This window comes from Esox lucius, chromosome 12 (genome assembly GCF_011004845.1).
Source record: "Esox lucius isolate fEsoLuc1 chromosome 12, fEsoLuc1.pri, whole genome shotgun sequence".
Taxonomy (NCBI): domain Eukaryota; kingdom Metazoa; phylum Chordata; class Actinopteri; order Esociformes; family Esocidae; genus Esox; species Esox lucius.
The window spans coordinates 31,638,245-31,656,507 of record NC_047580.1 but is presented as its reverse complement, the minus strand read 5'-3'; the positions used below and the strand labels follow the sequence as shown (position 1 = coordinate 31,656,507).

The following is an 18,263-nucleotide window of genomic DNA, read 5'->3' as shown; positions in this document are numbered from 1 at the left end:
GCGAGTCATTAAACAGAGTGCTATTATAGTACACAAGGTCCTACCATGAGATAGAGAAAGTAATAAGGAACATGGACAAAAATATTTATTAAATGAATCAGTGATTCAAATATTTGCTACGAACTGTACTGAATGATTCCGTTCACGTTCGTGATTCGGAATGCCCATCACTAGTAATTTGGGCCATAACATAGAAGGGCCTTTTGGAAATACAGCTCCTAAGACCTGAGCTTTGATAACATATGCATTTTTTATTGCAATGTAAGCATTGTCTTTGAACAGGAAGTACTTTTTGAAAAACATTATGTCCTCGTGTGATGACATTGAGTTTATTAAGCCTTAACTATAGAGTGCTCATATACAGATACAGAGTCTCAGGTGTTAAAATTGAGGAAATTCTGAAGTGTATTCAAACCATCAAGATTGTTATTGTGGGTTCTGACAAAAAAATTTACTTTCATTCATTCATCTTCTTCCGCTTCATCTGGGGCCGGGTCGCGGGCCCCGGATGTACTTGATTAGCTTAATTTAAAATACGTCTTCATTAAATTTCAAATTGTTGTTAAAAGTCACATTGTAAAACAGAAAACTAAATTATTTTGCAAGTTCTCAGTCGATATATCACTAGAATAACTAAACATTCCTAGAAGACAGCATCTGCTACAACAAAGTACAGTACTCAAAATGTTTTGGAAACTCTTTATTGCAGCAATTTGTTACACGTGTGCGCCATCCAATGGAATTACAGTGCAATTAACTACAAATAATTATTTTGTTAGAAACATGGCCTAATAACTAGAGTATACAAGTCATTTTCAAACACAGAAACAAAAAGTATTATATACACACAGGGCTGTAGTAAAACCTTTATAAAAATTGTTGAAATTAATGCAATACAATCCTTCACTAGAAATGTTTGGGGCCTTTGAAAGTTTTGTAAGAAAGCAGGAACAGTTCCTGTGAAAATGAAACATGCCGTTGTCCAGTGGAAATGCTTGGTTGTATAGATGCTGACCTTAAACATCTAAAAGAAAGATCTGCAATCCAGGGATCCAGTTCAACAGTGTTTAATCAATTACTGCCAGACGTGTGTATTCACAGGTGTTAGTATGGTTCCACAAAGAAAACAACATCCATTTTGTATCACAACAGGACACATCACTACGCGATCTCAGTCCGAGTTGAAGGACCATGTGGAGTGAGATGCGTGAGCAGCTAAGCTGTGATTGGCTGCAAGGGGGTTTGTACAAATAAGCCGATGAACCATGTAATGTAATTACTAACATACTTTAAGGCAAGGGCTTTTGTACATCTAGGTAACAACTGTTTATCACAGGTGGATGAGGTCAAATCCTGTGGAAGCCGTTACTGTGCAGCTTGCTGGAGCTTTATATTGACCAAGATCTGCAGTGTCAGGTGGTGTTGTGTCACGCATCATCATCAGGGAGTTCCTGTCCTCACGCTGTGTCTCTCCAACTCCCTCATGTTCGTCAATGTTAAATTGACAAATAATGTTCAACACCAAATGTCCATTTGGATGATTCAGGAACTCAGCTAACTGCTCCCGCACATCCACAAAAATGCTTTGTTTCTTCTGTTTCCACACTGAAAAAAACAATAAGCAAACAAATTAGCATTGGTCCGCATTGCCGGCAGTAAGTCAGACTTGTTCCCTGTGCATGTTGGACTCCGGCAGGGCTGCCCTTTGTCACCGGTTCTGTTCGTAATTTTTATGGACAGAATATCTAGGCGCAGCCAGGGGCCGGAGGGTGTCAGGTTTGGGGAGCACACGATTTCGTCTCTGTTCTTTGCGGATGATGTTGTCGTGTTGGCCCCTTCAAGCCAGGACCTTCAGCATGCACTTGGACGGTTTGCAGCCGAGTGTGAAGCGGTGGGGATGAAAATCAGTACCTCCAAATCCGAGGCCATGGTCCTCAGTCGGAAAAGGGTGGCTTGCCCACTTCAGGTTGGTGGAGAGTGCCTGCCTCAAGTGGAGGAGTTTAAGTATCTAGGGGTCCTGTTCACGAGTGAGGGAAGGAAGGAACGGGAGATTGACAGACGGATCGGTGCAGCTTCTGCAGTAATGCGGTTGATGTATCGGTCTGTCGTGGTGAAGAAAGAGCTGAGCCGCAAGGCTAAGCTCTCGATTTACTGGTCAATCTACGTTCCTACTCTCACCTATGGTCATGAGCTTTGGGTCATGACCGAAAGGACAAGATCCCGGATACAGGCGGCCGAAATGAGCTTTCTCCGCAGGGTGGCTAGGCGATCCCTTAGAGATAGGGTGAGAAGCTCGGTCACCCAGGAGGAGCTCAGAGTAGAGCCGCTGCTCCTCCACATCGAGAGGGGTCAGCTGAGGTGGCTTGGGCATCTGTTTCGGATGCCTCCGGAACGCCTTCCTGGGAAGGTGTTCCGGTCCCGTCCCACCGGGAGGAGACCCCAGGGAAGACCTAGGACACGCTGGAGGGACTATGTCTCCCGGCTGGCCTGGGAACGCCTCGGTGTCCCCCCGGAAGAGCTGGAGGAAGTGTGACACGCTGGAGGGACTATGTCTCCCGGCTGGCCTGGGAACGCCTCGGTGTCCCCCCGGAAGAGCTGGAGGAAGTGTCTGGGGAGAGGGAAGTCTGGGCATCCCTGCTTAGACTGCTGCCCCCGCGACCCGGCCCCGGATAAGCGGAAGAAGATGGCAAACAAATTAATTCATCTGAATTGTTTAACTAGAATGGTCGGAAATATTGAATTAAAATAGATGTCGTACCAGTAACTGGTGACTGGTTCATGATTAGTTTCTTGTACAGCAATCTAAAATGTAAGATAACAGATATGAATACTAGGCATAGCATGGGTACTAAAGAATAACAACATGGAATGATCCATCTATTCATTAACAATAAACAATTACAAATATTTTTCAGGTAAAAACCGTCATTGGATTTGATTGTGTAATAACGTTGTTATAGAAAACCATTGCTAAACTATTTTAAAACAGTCCATATAGGAATATAAATAACCTACCACATCCCGAGGTTTCTCTGACGGTTCTGTAGGAGGAGTTATATTAGTAAAAGGAAAGCAACCCAACATGGTGAGAAAAGTATTATTGAAAATAATTGAAGACTGACCTTTCTTATGTTTAACTGTAAAAAGGAACAAAGTAATCAAAAGAGTTCAAGTAATTAGTAGTGTTCAAGACAACTTACTGTTAGCAGCATATTTTAGAGTAAACCAACAAACTGAATCAAGCAGTATTGTTAAACAGACAGTGGGCTAACCTCTTGCCAGGTAAAAACAGAAAAGTGTAGCTAATGTTGTTAACACAAATGGTGGTACTAAAAACATATGACTCCTTCCAGGCACTTCACAGATAACATCTTGTGTAGAAGTCCCATCTTCAGTCTTGACTTGTCCTGCTGCGGCACAACTGCAGAACATAAAAACACTTCGAAAGGTCAACACATTTGAGAAACCACACTGACAATAATGGTCAGGTTTGGTCAGCCTATCGTTATACTGCTAACCAAAACATGATGCCCAGAACTTTATTCATAGCTGGGGCCTCATCAGCGTAACTGATTTAAAAACCATTGAATCATAATAGATTTTCGTCTCTGCCATTTTAATTGTCGATTCTCCCAATCAACCATTAGAAATGGAGATTAGCCAATTGCGAATCACCTGTTTTAAGCAAATATCTGATTCCAACCACTGGCTTATCAATTGGTGCATCTAAACTTGCGTTGTATAAATAATGCTCCTCCAACATAGCTACACGGTGTCCCTCTCCTCTAGATTGAGGTGTCTTTCCAGCCACATAACAAGGCACGTTCTCTGTATGTACCTTTTGAGGTAGCAATATTCCACCTCAAGTAAGAGAAACTAATGAGAGTCAGATTATCTGGCTAATCTGAGCAGTGAGCCTACTTTGACAAGCATTGCATACACTATTTCCCCAAAATGTTACTTTATTCAGGAATGTGAACCTCTGGCACACAAAGAACAACGTACTCTGTCCAAGCCGTGCAGTTAACCCCGTGTTGAGAGTAAAAGCCCAGTGGACAGTCCTCACACACCGTATCTGCACTCTTTGTTCCTAAAGGGGAGAACATACAGTATCTCACAAAAGTGAGTACACCGCTCACATTTTTGTAAATATTTGATTATTTCTTTTCATGTGACCACACTGAAGAAATGACACTTTGCTACAATGTAAAGTAGTGAGTGAACAGCTTGTATAACAGTGAAAATTTGCTGTCCCCTCAAAATAACACAACACACAGCCATTCATTTCTAAACCGCTGGCAACAAAAGTGAGTACACCCCTAAGTGAAAATGTCCATATTGGGCCCAATTAGCCATTTTCCCTCCCTGGTGTCATATGACTCATTAGTGTTACAAGGTCTCAGGTGTGAATGGAGAACAGGTGTGTTAAATTAGGTGTTATCGCTCTCACACTCCCTCATACTGGTCACTGGAGGTTCAACATGGTGCCTCATGGCAAAGAACTCTCTGAGGATCTGAAAAGAAGAATTGCTGCTCTACATATAGATGGCCTAGGCTATAAGAATATTGCCAAGACCCTGAAACTGAGCTGCAGCACGGTGGCCAAAACCATACAGCGGTTTAACAGGACAGGTTCCACTCAGAACAGGCCTCGCCATGGCTGACCAAAGAAGTTGAGTGCACATGCTCAGTGTCATATCCAGAGGTTGTCTTTGGGAAACAGACGTATGAGTGCTGCCAGCATTGCTGCAGAGGTTGAAGGGATGGGGGGTCAGCCTGTCAGAACTCAGACCAAAAGCCAAACACTGCATCAAATTGGTCTGCATGGCTGTCGTCCCAGAAGGAAGCCTCTTCTAAAGATGATGCACAAGAAAGCCCGCAAACAGTTTGCTGAAGACAAGCAGATTAAGGACATGGATTACTGGAACCATGTCCTGTGGTCTGATGAGACCAAAATACACTTATTTGGTTCAGATGGTGTCAAGCGTGTGTGGCGGCAACCAGGTGAAGAGTACAAAGACAAGTGTGTCTTGCCTACAGTCAAGCATGGTGGTGGGAGTGTCATGGTCTGGAGCTGCATGAGTGCTGCCAGCAGTGTTGCCAGATCCCGTGAGACAAAAAAGCAACCAGGCCTGTGAAAACAAGCCCAAAACAAGCAACTTTGTCTACCCCCTAGGTTCCGGGAAGAGAAAAATAAATAAATGTTTTACTTCTACATTCAGTCTTTCTTGATGGCCTACATTCAAACAAGAACATAATAAAACCATATAAATGATAATAACTTGATAAAACAATTTAAAAAAAACTTTAAATGAGAATGCAACTATCCTTGTTTAGTTGAGGAGAGTGTGGTGACCCAAAGAGGGCCAATCAAAGTCAAAGTGGCATATGAGTTTAAGACGCCACAGGACAGGTACAGAGTAGGCAGTTTCACTCTCTGTAGAACATGGCCTTGTACTGATGTCTTCAGGTGTATCTTCATACCTCCACTGCTGTTTCCTTCATGTGTAGAGGCCAGAGCTTGTGCTGCAGAAAGAAAAGGTAAGATTTTCTAATGAGGTATACGGTCAAATTATACTTCAGCTATAACACTAGAAGATGGACATCTAGGATTCCCTAAATCCCATTAAATATTACAGTTCTTTGAGGATTATCATCATTCATCAAAAACAACTTTCCTTCTTAGCATCATATCCTGGCTCTAATAAAAAAGATACAGTAACAGTGCTTACCTTATTTAAAAATCCATCTTCACTGTCTTCATCTGCATCCGTCTCCCTGCTCTCTGATGCTCCACTCACAGAGTACATGCGACTATTGAAGCGCTGGATCGTCTCTTGGCTTGGGGCAAAGTCCTTGCAGCATATGCCTTGTCTTCTCAGTCCCTATTTTATGTGGAATATGCTGCTGAGAGTATCTTGTCCCATTCTGTTCCTCAGTTTGGACTTGACTAGGCTCATCTGTGAGAACACTCTACGTCAGCATTGATCAAAGGCATCGCAAGCAATGACAGAGAAAAGAGGGAAAGCATGTGTGAAGTTTTTTTTAGTGTGGTCTCCACTGCTGTCTTTGTAATCGAGCACTTCAACCCAAAAGGACTCTGCCTGGCTGTCCTCCTTGTTTGTCCATGGGAGATATGCAACAGCCTGATACTGTGTTTCAAGAGCTGCAAGATCACCAGAGTAGAGCTTCAGCATTGAGACTGAGCTGAGCTGTGGTTTTGTTTGTGACAGGATGACAGTCGGACTGAACACAGTCATAGATTTCCATATAAGAATGTTAGCTGGGAGTCTCTGTTGCACTTGTCTGCCCGCTTCCACCAAGAAGTCACGGCACCTGCTCTTCATATTTCTCTCAGCCATGCTCTCCATTCTTGCCTCATCCAATGCCATCATGAAGGTGACCCCATAATTGACTGCACCCACAGGTAACAAAACACTGGGGTCTGTTTTGTCGATTGCAAGCAGTTGTTCATCTGATGTGGGGATCATTCCAGGTCTCACCACTCTTGTAGAAATTCTTGTAGAAAAGGCATTAAAAACAGCAGGTACAGTTTGTTAACAGGATCACTGTACATATGGTGCAGGATTTCAGCATCATAACATCTCTGGTGGTCTTTGGTTAGCTGAAAGTGAAGCTTCAGTTCTTCCCACTGATTGAGTATGCACAAACAGCAATCATGGATGGAAAGCCACCGAGTACCTGACATCTGTACAAGCATCAAAAGGGATTTCACCAGGATTGATGAGGCTGTAGATCTTTGCATACTCACGGCCGCGAAGAGCACTGTGGGAAAACCAGTTGTGAGAATGAGAGACCAAGTGTTCAAGGTTGCGTGGGAGGGTCTCCACTGCCTGGCTTACACACAGTTGTATGGAATGGCACACACTTGAGCAGCTGGAAATTTGGGTTTTTCTGGAGAAGGTGAGTGTACACTGAATTCCTCTTTCCTACCATGACACTGCAGCCATCTGTACCCAATCCAATGCACTTTTGGATGTCCAGTCCAATACTCTGTAGAAAACGGGTCAGAGTGGAGGCAATTGCCTCTGCGGTTTCACCCTCCAAATTGATCAAACCCAAAAAAGGTGGACACAACTTTGTTCTGTGTCATATTGAAGTAGCGGATTACCACACACAGTTGCTTGACAGATGATATGTCTTTGCTTTCATCAATAACAAGGGAGTATTCAGCACCTCCAATATCCCTCTGAAGCAATGGCATGGTTAATTAATGCCGTGCATTTTGTCCGGTACATTTGGATGTCTTTGTCACAAGGTGAGCAAATTAACTCCCCAAGGTGATCGACTGATTAAATGGATGTGTGACAAGCTACATTGGTGGCTACCTTCAGCTCTGCTCTCTATCTTGACTCGTTCTGTTTGGAGACCGGGAACCCAATGTCCGTAAGCCTCATTGTGGAGAACGGTGCTGCATTTTATTAAATTTTTTTATTAAATAAATGCGACTCGCATGTATTTTCATTTAAACGTCACTCACTGATGTTTTCCTAAACAGGGTCAGAGCCAATGAGGGGTAGCAGGATGTAGGTGGGAAAAAACTCTGCTGTCTCCTGTGTGTTTGGGGAAAGGAGAGGGACAGATGGAACAGGCGAGATAAACTCCTACGTTTAAATAACATATAGAAAATATCTGCTTGACAACTTATTATGTAGCTGGGAACCAGCCCAAATAAGCAACTACACTTTAGAAACAAGCCCAAAAAAACCGCGACCCGCGACTACCGAATATTTGTAAGCGACTTTACAGAAAACTAAGCCCAAAGTCGCTTATAATAAGCGGACTTGGCAACACTGGCTGCCGGCACTGGGGAGCTACACTTCATCGAGGGAATCACGAATGCCAAAATGTACTGTGACATACTGAAGCAGAGCATGATCCCCTCCCTTCAGAGACTGGGCGGCAGGGCAGTATTCCAACATGATAACGACCCCAAACACATCTCCAAGACGACCACTGCCTTGCTAAAGAAGCTGAGGGTAAAGGTGATGGACTGGCCAAGCATGTCAGACCTAAACCCTATTAAGCATCTGTGGGGCATCCTCAAACAGAAGGTGGGGGAGCACAAGGTCTCTAACATCCACCAGCTCCATGATGTCGTCATGGAGGAGTGGAAGAGTACTCCAGTGGCAACCTGTGAAGCTCTGTTGAACTCCATGCCCGAGAGGGTTAAGGCAGTGCTGGAAAATAATGGTGGCCTCACAAAATATTGACACTTGAGAACCAATTTGGACATTTTCACTTTGGGGTGTACTCACTTTTGTTGCCAGCGGTTTAGACATTAATTAATGGCTGTGTGTTGAATTATTTGGAGGGGAAAGCAAATTTATACTGTTATACAAACTGTACACTCACTACTTTATATTGTAGCAAAGTGTCATTTCTTCAGTGTTGTCACATGAAAAGATATAATCAAATATTTACAAAAATGTGAGGGGTGTACTCACTTTTGTGAGATACTGTATTATGATTATAGTTTGGTATAAGAAAGCACAACATTAATAAAAACTTCACTTAAATGGAGCAAACAATGAATATCCAATGCTTTATATTTATGAATTATAATGTCCTATTCTGACCATTTCTTTCTGCTTACCAGGTGCTTTGGTCCTCTGGCCTGGGACACAAAGTGTATGTTCTACTGCAAAGTTGCACTCAGAGTTGGCGGAGTACCCTATACAGTAGAATCCATCTAGAACATCACAGATGGTGTTTTCGGTGGTTGTACACTCTGTCCGAGTGAACAGGCCTTGTCCTGGAAAATATCAGAATTGATTTATTTCAGGAAACTACTTGAAGGCACCTCATGCCTTTTTACACAACTGTAGCAAAAAGGTATGTTATGCATTTCTAAAAAGAAAACATAGAAGGGTTATTGAAGTAAAGCCTAATAATGGATTAAATTGAAATGTACCTGGGTCACAGGGCCTGCAGGGAAAGCATGTGTGAAGACCATTGGCCACGTTCATGTAAGTCCTTCTGACACAGGGGATGCAGGATGTGCTGGTGCTCGATGTACAATCCTTGCGGACAACCAAACCTATTCATTAAACATACTACACGTTTTCTTTAATAAGGGGGCATATTGAGAAACATCCAATGAACATGACAAGGGACAGTAAAGGAAACAACTAGGGGCCATCCTGTAATTGTTCGAGATGTCAAACAGTCACTCATTTATTCCCACAAACAGTATGACACAAGCACGAGCAAGTATGGCTCAACCTGTCCAGAGCACTCTCCCATTTGCTATATAGTGCCCTTTAAGTTCAAGTTCAAAAGGTTTATTTGTCATTTGCAATAACAAGTTAACGGCAATGAAATTCTTGGATTTCCTACTCCCGACACTGCAGTTAAAAAGTAACAGTAATTATAATAAAAAAATAAAAAGATAACACAATCAATCAGTAATATCACTATACAAAAACACACATCAATAATAATAACTATACAACTATACAATCGTATTGCAATGTAAAAGTGACAGGTGTGCATGATATTATTGGCAGATGTGCATGATATAAAGTGACAGGTGTGCATGATATAATTGGCAGATGTGCATGATATAAAGTGACAGGTGTGCATGATATTATTGGCAGATGTGCATAATATAAAGTGACAGGTGTGCATGGGACTATGGATGGAAGGGAAGATGGATTCCTCAGTTGAGCAGCCTTACAACCTGTGGAAAGAAGTTGTCCCTTAGCCTGTTGGTTTTGGACTGAATACTCCTGTACTTTCTGCCTGACAGCAGCTTGGTAAACAGTCTGTGGATCTGTAATGATCCGTTTGCTCCTCCTCCTACACCTCTCTGTGTAGAGATCTTGCAGGGATGGCAGGTCAGACCCTGTGATGCCCTCTGCTGTTTTAATCACCCTCTGAAGTGCTTTGCGGTCGAGGGCAGTGCAGCTGCCATACCAGGCGGTGACACAGCCGGTCAGGATACTCTCAATAGTGCATCTGTAGAAGTTGGAGAGTATCCTAGAATCCATGGCAAATCACCTTAATCGGCGTAGGAAAAAGAGCTGTTTCCTGGCCTTCTTCACCACGACGTTAGTGTGATGAGACCAGGTCAGGTCATCACTGATGTTGACACCAAGGAACCTGATTTTGTGAACTCTCTCTCCTGCAGACCCATTGATGTGTATGGGGGCGTGGTTTCCCCGCCGCTGCTTCCTGTGATCAACAATCACCTCCTTCATTTTTTTATGCCCTTTCCAGTTGGCATATGACCGTCCATCTCCGTGACGTGCAACAGAAGCAATGACGGGCATGCATCATCTGTCTTTACGCGCATCAGGTACTCCAATAGGCATGCGTTGTCCGTGTTTTTTGCATGCATCATACACTCCGACACATAGTCCTCATCTGTCCATGTTAGCCAACAACTCTGCCCATTTTGTTTTAGCACATGCCCCTCGAAAGGTCTGTGCACGGTACTGGTATGATACTGTTGTGGACAATGCTGCCAGAGCGTATACATTTCCAGCTTGAGGCTACTATAATTTAATCGTGCTGATATTTACAATACTTACTGAGACAACAAACAGTAATCTACCTGTGAAAATGTGTCACAGTCTGTGTGTCCATTTTACAAAACTGTAAAAGTCCATGCATAAAATAAAATTACCTATACCACACAATGGGCAGCACTGTCCATCACTTGTTGTATATTCTGCCGGACCGCAGTTTCCTCCAAAAACGAGCACAAAATGAAAACCTGAAAGAAGAAAAAGACGCTAGGTTGAGTGCCAGGCTTTGCTCTCTTGACAACAAACTGTGAATCATTTAGGTACCAGCCTACTATTAAGGAGACATTGATTGAAACAGAAACTGCTTTTCGTTAGGGTGCCAGAAGGGATATCGGAAGTAATGTGTACTTCGAGTAGATGTAATTTAAATATCTACTTTTCATGATGATTTTAAGCAATTATGTTTCTAGACGGCTTTTGCTGTGTTCATTATTTACCACTTTCAAATCTAAGTAATGAAATGTAATGTAAATTCAGACGTTACTTTTTACTGGGAATAAGTTTATCATTTAATACAATACACAACATTCCCTCTTTGTTTGATTATGGAAAGTGGGTGTATGGAGTGTATGGCTATCTGCCAAAAGGTTAAGCATATGTATTGTTAGGATCGTAAGAAAATACATTCTTAAATTGGTGTGATCGTAAAAAGGGTCAGACGTAAAACATGAAGCTTAAATATGAAGGTCAGTGAACGTACAAAAACCCTTTTACGACTTTTCACACGTTACATTCTTACTTTACGTCTCCATTGGTTTACAAATAGTTTTTCTACATACAAACCTTTGCCAGTAATCTGGCATCTGCAAAGGTTTGACCCAAACATAGCTCTTCAAAACTGTAAAGCTAGCAACAATAAGTTGGACCGCTAGCCCAGTGTTCAACCATAGGTTGCCATTCCGGATTTCATGTTCAAAATAAAAGTCCATAGCTGGTTTTTAAGGCTGCATAACGACGAGGGGACATGACCGACCCCCCCCCCCCCCCCCAAAACTATGATTTGTCCCCCTCAAAATATAAATGTAAACATAACTATGTAATTTCAATAATAATAAGCTGGCTGAATTTGCAGAGCTAAAGTAGTGAGCAAACCAATGGTGCAAATTAAAACAGTATTACAGCACTACTTTTGGTGCCCCCCTCAAAAATGTCTCTTGAGAAAGTGTTATGTAATTGTCCCCTCTAAACCTGATGTTTTTCTTTTGACGTTAGGTAAAAATACTAGTGTGAAAATGACAAGGACACAGTATATCCTTGCATAGAATATCCTTTCCAGCTGCAAAATATGAGGGGATTTAGGTCAAGATATTCTTAAAATATTACAGTCTGGTATGTGCTATTTAATAGCCCTGTTCTGTCCATACTTTTTATGATGGCTGTATCTGGCCTGGAACTTCTGTAGTAATTGCTTAACATTTTGTTTAAGTTATTCAGTATTTTAACAAATTCTCATTTTAAAGCAACAACCCAGGGGGGAAAACGAAGACCCATAAAGCAACGATATTTTGACATTTGGGACCACAACAAGTGTGTATGCCTACACAGTAATCACATTTCTATTAGTTGACGATTATTTTTATTACACATGAAACTTATGCACAAAGAGCAGTTGCGCAAATGAAAATCAGCATTCACTATGCATGGATGAAGAAAGAAGATACTTTTAAATTGAAATCTTGCAGGATATCTACTCCATGCTTTCCCTGATTTCCTGTTTTTCACACTGCCTCTGAATGTTGTATTAGCGCTCATCCTGGATATTTTCGGTTATGTTTTTTGTGAGCTTAAGATGAAACTGCCAAAACTCCAGATCGTGATGCTGTATATTAGAATTGTAAAACTAAATTCGTACAGAAAAACGATATTACTCCGCCATCGTAACATCGAGGTGAAATCTGTTTTATATTCAGAGGTGTAAAAAGTACAAAGTAAAAGTACTCAACTGGGTTCGGCTGTGTTCACCAGTTTTGGGAAGTATCTAATTAAGATCTAAATAAGGACACTGATGAGTTATGAACTCTCTGTTTACATGGTCATTTAACCCTTCTTTAGGAACTTCCCAAAACTGGTGAACACAGCCGAGTACTTCTACTTTGTACTTTTTACACCCCTGTTTATATTCGAGTTTCAGCAGACATTCACATTCATTCTTCAGTTCAGGCTCCCTTCCACATTTAGGGACCGAGGTAAAAGAGTAAACCAGGTAGTTGGCGAACTGTCAGAAGGCTAATATAGTATGAGTATTGATTCATCACTACTCAATAAATCAGTGGAAAAACTTTTATTTAGGTATTTCTTCAATATCTTTTTCAATAATAGTCATAGGAACTTCAGACCTGTTCTAGAAATAGGTGGCCTACTTGTAAAAGTATTTATTGATTTATTAATAATGAATAAATCTATAGAAACACCTTTATTTTTGAATAATACGTTTCTTCAATTTGTAGAATAATATACACCAGGTTTGAAGTTCTTATGTTCTTACAATCATTGAAAAGGATATTGAAGAAATACTGAAATAATAGTTTTTCCATTGATGTATTGATAAGTAATCAATCAATAGTTTTTCCACAAAAACAAAGATTGAACAAGTGGAACAGCTATTATCAGAATAATATACACCAGGTTTTGAAGTTCCTATGACTATTATTGAAAAACATATTGATGAAATACCGAAATAAATGTTTTTCCATTTATTTATTGAGTAGTGATGAATCAATGAAGATCTTTTTGACTCCATGGTATATTATTATACCACATTTGATTTCCAATGTGGTATAATATTTAGCATGTGGAAGTATGTTGATGAGAGTCCATAATTCAATCCAACCACATTGCCAGGCATCAACCAAAGGGACACCCACCAACCGCAACCCCCCTGAATGAGGGCCAAGTATTGCCAGCAGCGTACAGCCCAATTTGCACAAGTGCGCTACAGAGAGTCAACAACAAGCCAGTGACTCTTCCCCCGAAAGGCATTGGAGGGAGGGCATCCCAGTGGCGACGAGAGCCCACCTGGCAAGACAGCAAGGGTGGACAGTATCAAGCCTACTGGTCACCTTCACGCCCCCAAGCCAGGCTACACCTAATTATAAACCGTGCTGTAGAGATTAGTTTTTAGGAGACACTTGAAAGTTTGCACTGAGTTTGCATTTCTAACCTTAATTGGCAGATCATTCCACAGGAGTGGAGCTCTATGAGAAAAGGCCCTGCCACCAACTGTTTGTTTAGAAATTCTAGGTTCAATTAAAAGGCCTGCATCTTGCAATCTAAGGTTACGTGTAGGTATGTATGGCTGGATCATTTCAGCAAGGTAAGCAGGAGCAAGTCCATGTATTGATTTATAGGTTAAGAGTAAAACCTTAAAATCAGCCCTAACCCTGACAGGCAGCCAATGTAAGGACGCCAGGACAGGAATAATGTGTTCAAATTTTTTTGTTCTAGTTAGGATTCTAGCAGCCGTGTGCAGCACTAATTGAAGTTTATTTATTAATTTGTCTGGATAAACAGAGAGAAGAGCATTGCAGTAATCTAATCTAGAAGTAATGAAAGCATGGATAAATTTTTCTGCATCAGTTTTTGATAGAAAGTTTCGAATTTTTGCGATGTTTCGAAGATGAAAACTCTTGAGACCTATTTTATATGTTCTTCAAAGAAGAGGTCAGGGTCAAGGGTAACGCCAAGGTTTTTTACAGTTTTTTTGGGTCCTAAAAGGAGCATTTCTGTTTTATTTGAATTTAAGAGCAAGAAATTCTCTGTCATCCACTTCCTAATATCTGAAACGCATGCTTCCAAAATAGCTAATTTAGGGGCTTCTCCATGCTTCATTGAAATATATAACTGTGTGTCATCAGCATAACAGTGAAAGTTAATATTGTGATTTTGGATTACATCGCCCAGAGGGAGCATGTATAGTGAGAACAATAATGGGCCCAGAACCGAGCCTTGAGGAACTCCAAAGCATACCTTTGACTTGTCAGAGGATATGCCATCCACACTAACGAACTGATATCTTTCAGATAAATAAGATTTAAACAAGGCTAGAACATGTCCACGTAGCCCAATATTGGTTTCCAGTCTAAGAGAAGGGAGTGATCAATAGTGTCAAAAGCAGCACTAAGATCAAGAAGCAACAGGACGGATGCGGAACCTTTGTCTGAGGCCATTAGAAGGTCATTTGTTACCTTCACGAGTGCAGTCTCAGTACTATGATGGGATCTAAAACCGGACTGGAATATTTCATAAATGTTTTTGGTCTTTAGGAAGGCATTCAGTTGTTGGGAAACACATTTTTCTAAGATTTTTGAGAGGAACGGGAGGTTCGATATTGGCCTATAATTGTTTAATATGTCGGGATCTAGATTAGATTTTTTTAGAAGAGGCTTAATTTCCGCAATATTTAGTGAGTTTGGTACGCATCCGGAGGAAAGGGAGCAATTTATTATGTTCAGCATTGGCTGACCTAGCACAGGAAATAACTCCTTAAGTAATTTTGTAGGAATCGGGTCTACCTGAGAGTTTGTGGGTTTCGAACTCTTCGAAATTTTGTAAATGTGTCGAGCGATACGGTATCAAAAAATTCAAGTGTCCCCATTGACACCTGGTCAGGGAGGTTCAGGAAATTTTTTGGACAACTGAGATTTTGAGGACCATAACTATTTAAGGAGTCAGTTATTTGTTTTCTAATGGTGACGATCTTTTCATCAAAGTTGTTCATGTATTCATTACAACTTAAGTGAAGACCCACTTCACTTGTTAAGCTTTGCTTTTTTGTTAACTTTGTAACTGTATCAAAGAGAAATTTTGGATTGTTTTTGTTCACCTCAATCAGGTTGGAGAAATAAGCTGAAGTGATTTTCGGTATTGTACTGTACTGTCTATCCAGGCTAGTCTAAATACTTCCAACTTGGTGGAGCGCCACTTTCGCTCCAATTTTCTGGAGTGCTCTAGTATTGTCGGTGTACCAAGGAGCAAGTTTCTTGTTGCGTATTTCTTTAGTTTTTAGTGGTGCAACTATGTCTAATGTATTTCGCAGTATTGAGTTTAGATCCTCGATTTGATTGTTTACAGATTTATTTACTCTTTCGTTAATGAGCGAACTTGTAAGAATATCAAGGAATTTATTTGTAGTCCGAGAATTTATAGTACGGCTTTTGAAACTCATTGTTTGGGGGGCAAGTGGATTTCTTGTTTTAACGGTAAATGTAATAAGACAGTGATCCGATAATCCAGGATTTTGGGGGTAAATTATTAGATCTACATTATCTATTTCTCGTGACAGGACTAAATCTAAGGTATGATTGTGGCAATGTGTTGGACCTGAGACATGTTGGATGAAACCCATTGAGTCAATTATTGCTTGAAAGGCTTTTTGAAGAGGATCATTGGGGTTTTCCATATGAATATTGAAATCGGCAAAAATTAGAATACTATCTGCCATGACTACAAGGTTAGACAAGAATTCTAGAAACTCATTGAGGAACAATGTGTATGGCCGGGGGGCCTATAAATAGTAGCTATTTAAAATGATTTATCGGCCTGGTTAACTTTCATGAGTAAAACTTCGAAAGAATGAAACTCTGTGATATGTTTGAGAGTAAGTTTATATTTACTGTCATAAATATTAGCGACACCCCCTCCTTTTCGGGACGCACGAGGGATATGATCACTAGTATAGCCAAGAGGAGAGGCCTCATTTAAGGCAGTGAATTCATTAGGCTTTAGCCACGTTTCACATAAACCAATAGCATCTAGTTTATGATCAGAGATTAATTCATTTACTGCAACTGTCTTTGGAACAAGAGATCTAATATTTAGGAGTCCCATTTTGAGATGCGAAGTGATAAAATTATTTTTATTTTTGACCGAGGTGGAGGAAGGCTTTATCTTAATAAGGTTGTTTTTGTTAGCACTACCTTGTTTAACTTTTCTCAGCCTGGAACAAGTCACAGTGGCAATAGGTAAAGCTGTACTTACTACTCTGGCTATGCTATTGACAGACTCCACTATGCTAGCAGGCTGGCTAACAGCCTGCAGCCTGACCTGCACCCTATCTCATGTTAATGCTATAGGAGTGAGACTCCTGTCAATGTTCCTAGATAAAAGAAGAGCACCACTCCAGCTAGGATGGAGTCCGTAGCTCCTCAGCAGATCAGGCCTGGCCCTATTTCTGGGAGTCCGTAGCTCCTCAGCAGATCAGGCCTGGCCCTATTTCTGGGAGAGTCCCAAAAAGAAGGCCAGTTATCTACAAACTCTACCTCCTGCGACGGGCAGAACTCCGTTTTCAGCCAGCGATTGAGTTGCGCAAGTCTGCAGTAGAGCTCGTCACCACCCCTAGCTGGGAGGGGGCCAGAGACAATTACTCGATGCCGACACATCTTTCTAGCTAATTTACACGCTGATGCTATGTTCTGCTTCGTAACCTCTGACTGTTTCATCCTAACATCGTTGGTGCCAACGTGGATAACAATATCTCTGTACTCTCTATACTTGTTGTCTCAATAGTTGATATTGTGTGGTCTGACAGAAAAATAAACATCGAAACTCCTGTCAACGAAGGCATATATATAAGCTCTGTGGTCTCTTACTATCCGGTGGCGGTGGTTTGAATTTGTTTCTCGGTATCACCAAGGTTGTTAAAATACGTTTTTTAACCAAGTAGTGCCACTAATAAACAGAGTGGTCCCATCTTTTTAAAACTTAGAGCAAGGATGACGTAATAACATTTAATGAAACAACGACTCAAATCGCACTAGCTCTCCGTTCTTTTCATTAGACTGAAAGGTTGTCATCACCCCAAAATCAAACAAAAGCCATTTAGGTGAGGTTGAATTTTCATTAAAAATTACTAATACATCAAAAGATTTGTAAACTTAGCACAATTAATCTTTTGCCTAAATATTCAAACTTTTAATATGCGACATTTGTTGAGACTGCATTAGATTTGGTCTAATTTCAAGATGTAATTTTGTGACGAGGCATGTCCCGAGTTTATGTCAACTTTATGCTTATAAGATGTTTTTGGTTAACTTCAAAATCGTTTGTAACAGGAAGTAGCACATTTACTAGCTACCAAACAAACTGCACTTACCAAGAAGGAAATACTGTTCAGTCGAAAGGCATACCATTTTTGCAGAACACCAAAGCTCTCTAATATGTGACGAGATACTTATATGAGATTGTATGTTACATATATATTTTTAAAATATTTTCTGTACTACGACAGGCGTATAAAATCATAGACATCCTGACAAACATTAAAGAAACACTTCCGGGTCACGAAAATCTGGAATTCTTCAAAATAAAAGAGACCAACGAATTACTTAAAAACTGAGATAAATTTAGTTTATTAATTGTTTGAGAACATGTACCTCTCAAAACATTTTCTTACACCGATCTGAGAACCATGGCAACCAAGATTGATCCGAATCAGGATCCAACAGTCAACTACAGTGAGGGTGAAAATTATTTGATCCCCTGCTGATTTTGTACATTTGCCCACTGACAAAGAAATGATCAGTGTATGATTTTTATGGTAGGTTTATTTGAATAGTGAGAGACAGAATAACAACAACAAAAAAGGACATTTTATCACTGGTTTTTCATTGCAGCCTGGTATGCTCCTTAACTACAGAAACCAAAGACTCACAGTGAATTAAATATTTTTTTTATTGCGTTTGTTCATGGCGGCCCATTACATTTACTTGTAAT

General features: G+C 40.8%; 1 protein-coding gene and 1 long non-coding RNA gene across 4 annotated transcripts; both read right to left on the bottom strand.

The window, feature by feature from the left end:
* Window positions 1-2,612: 2,612 nt before the first annotated feature.
* On the bottom strand, window positions 2,613-17,833 carry LOC105023791 (tumor necrosis factor receptor superfamily member 14). 3 transcript variants are annotated; one of them, XM_010893243.3, is made up of 10 exons: window positions 17,644-17,832; window positions 10,652-10,741; window positions 8,936-9,061; window positions 8,618-8,776; window positions 8,469-8,480; window positions 4,006-4,090; window positions 3,273-3,421; window positions 3,123-3,137; window positions 3,016-3,041; window positions 2,613-2,802 (listed from the first exon to the last, which is right to left on the bottom strand). In XM_010893243.3, the coding sequence occupies exons 1-10, from the start codon at window positions 17,678-17,680 to the stop codon at window positions 2,701-2,703; spliced, it is 801 nt and encodes a 266-aa protein (XP_010891545.2). In that variant the 5' UTR covers window positions 17,681-17,832; the 3' UTR covers window positions 2,613-2,700. The 3 variants fall into 3 exon arrangements, with proteins under 3 accessions (XP_010891545.2, XP_010891542.2, XP_034151778.1); XM_010893240.3 differs by having other exon boundaries at window positions 3,016-3,137; window positions 17,644-17,833; XM_034295887.1 differs by lacking the exon at window positions 8,469-8,480 and having other exon boundaries at window positions 17,644-17,829.
* On the bottom strand, window positions 5,484-6,234 carry LOC109616431. The gene is made up of 2 exons (XR_002197566.2): window positions 5,733-6,234; window positions 5,484-5,526 (listed from the first exon to the last, which is right to left on the bottom strand). It is a non-coding gene; the product is annotated as an uncharacterized LOC109616431 (long non-coding RNA).
* Window positions 17,834-18,263: the final 430 nt, after the last annotated feature.

Excerpts from the sequence above, each read along its gene's own strand:
- LOC105023791 (XM_010893240.3), bottom strand. The coding sequence starts at position 17,680 with ATGGTATGCCTTTCGACTGAACAGTATTTCCTTCTTG. Across the intron at positions 10,742-17,643 it reads TGAACAGTATTTCCTTCTTG|GTTTTCATTTTGTGCTCGTT; the intron begins GTAAGTGCAGTT and ends TTCTTCTTTCAG. Across the intron at positions 3,422-4,005 it reads AACTGCACGGCTTGGACAGA|TTGTGCCGCAGCAGGACAAG; the intron begins GTACGTTGTTCT and ends TATGTTCTGCAG.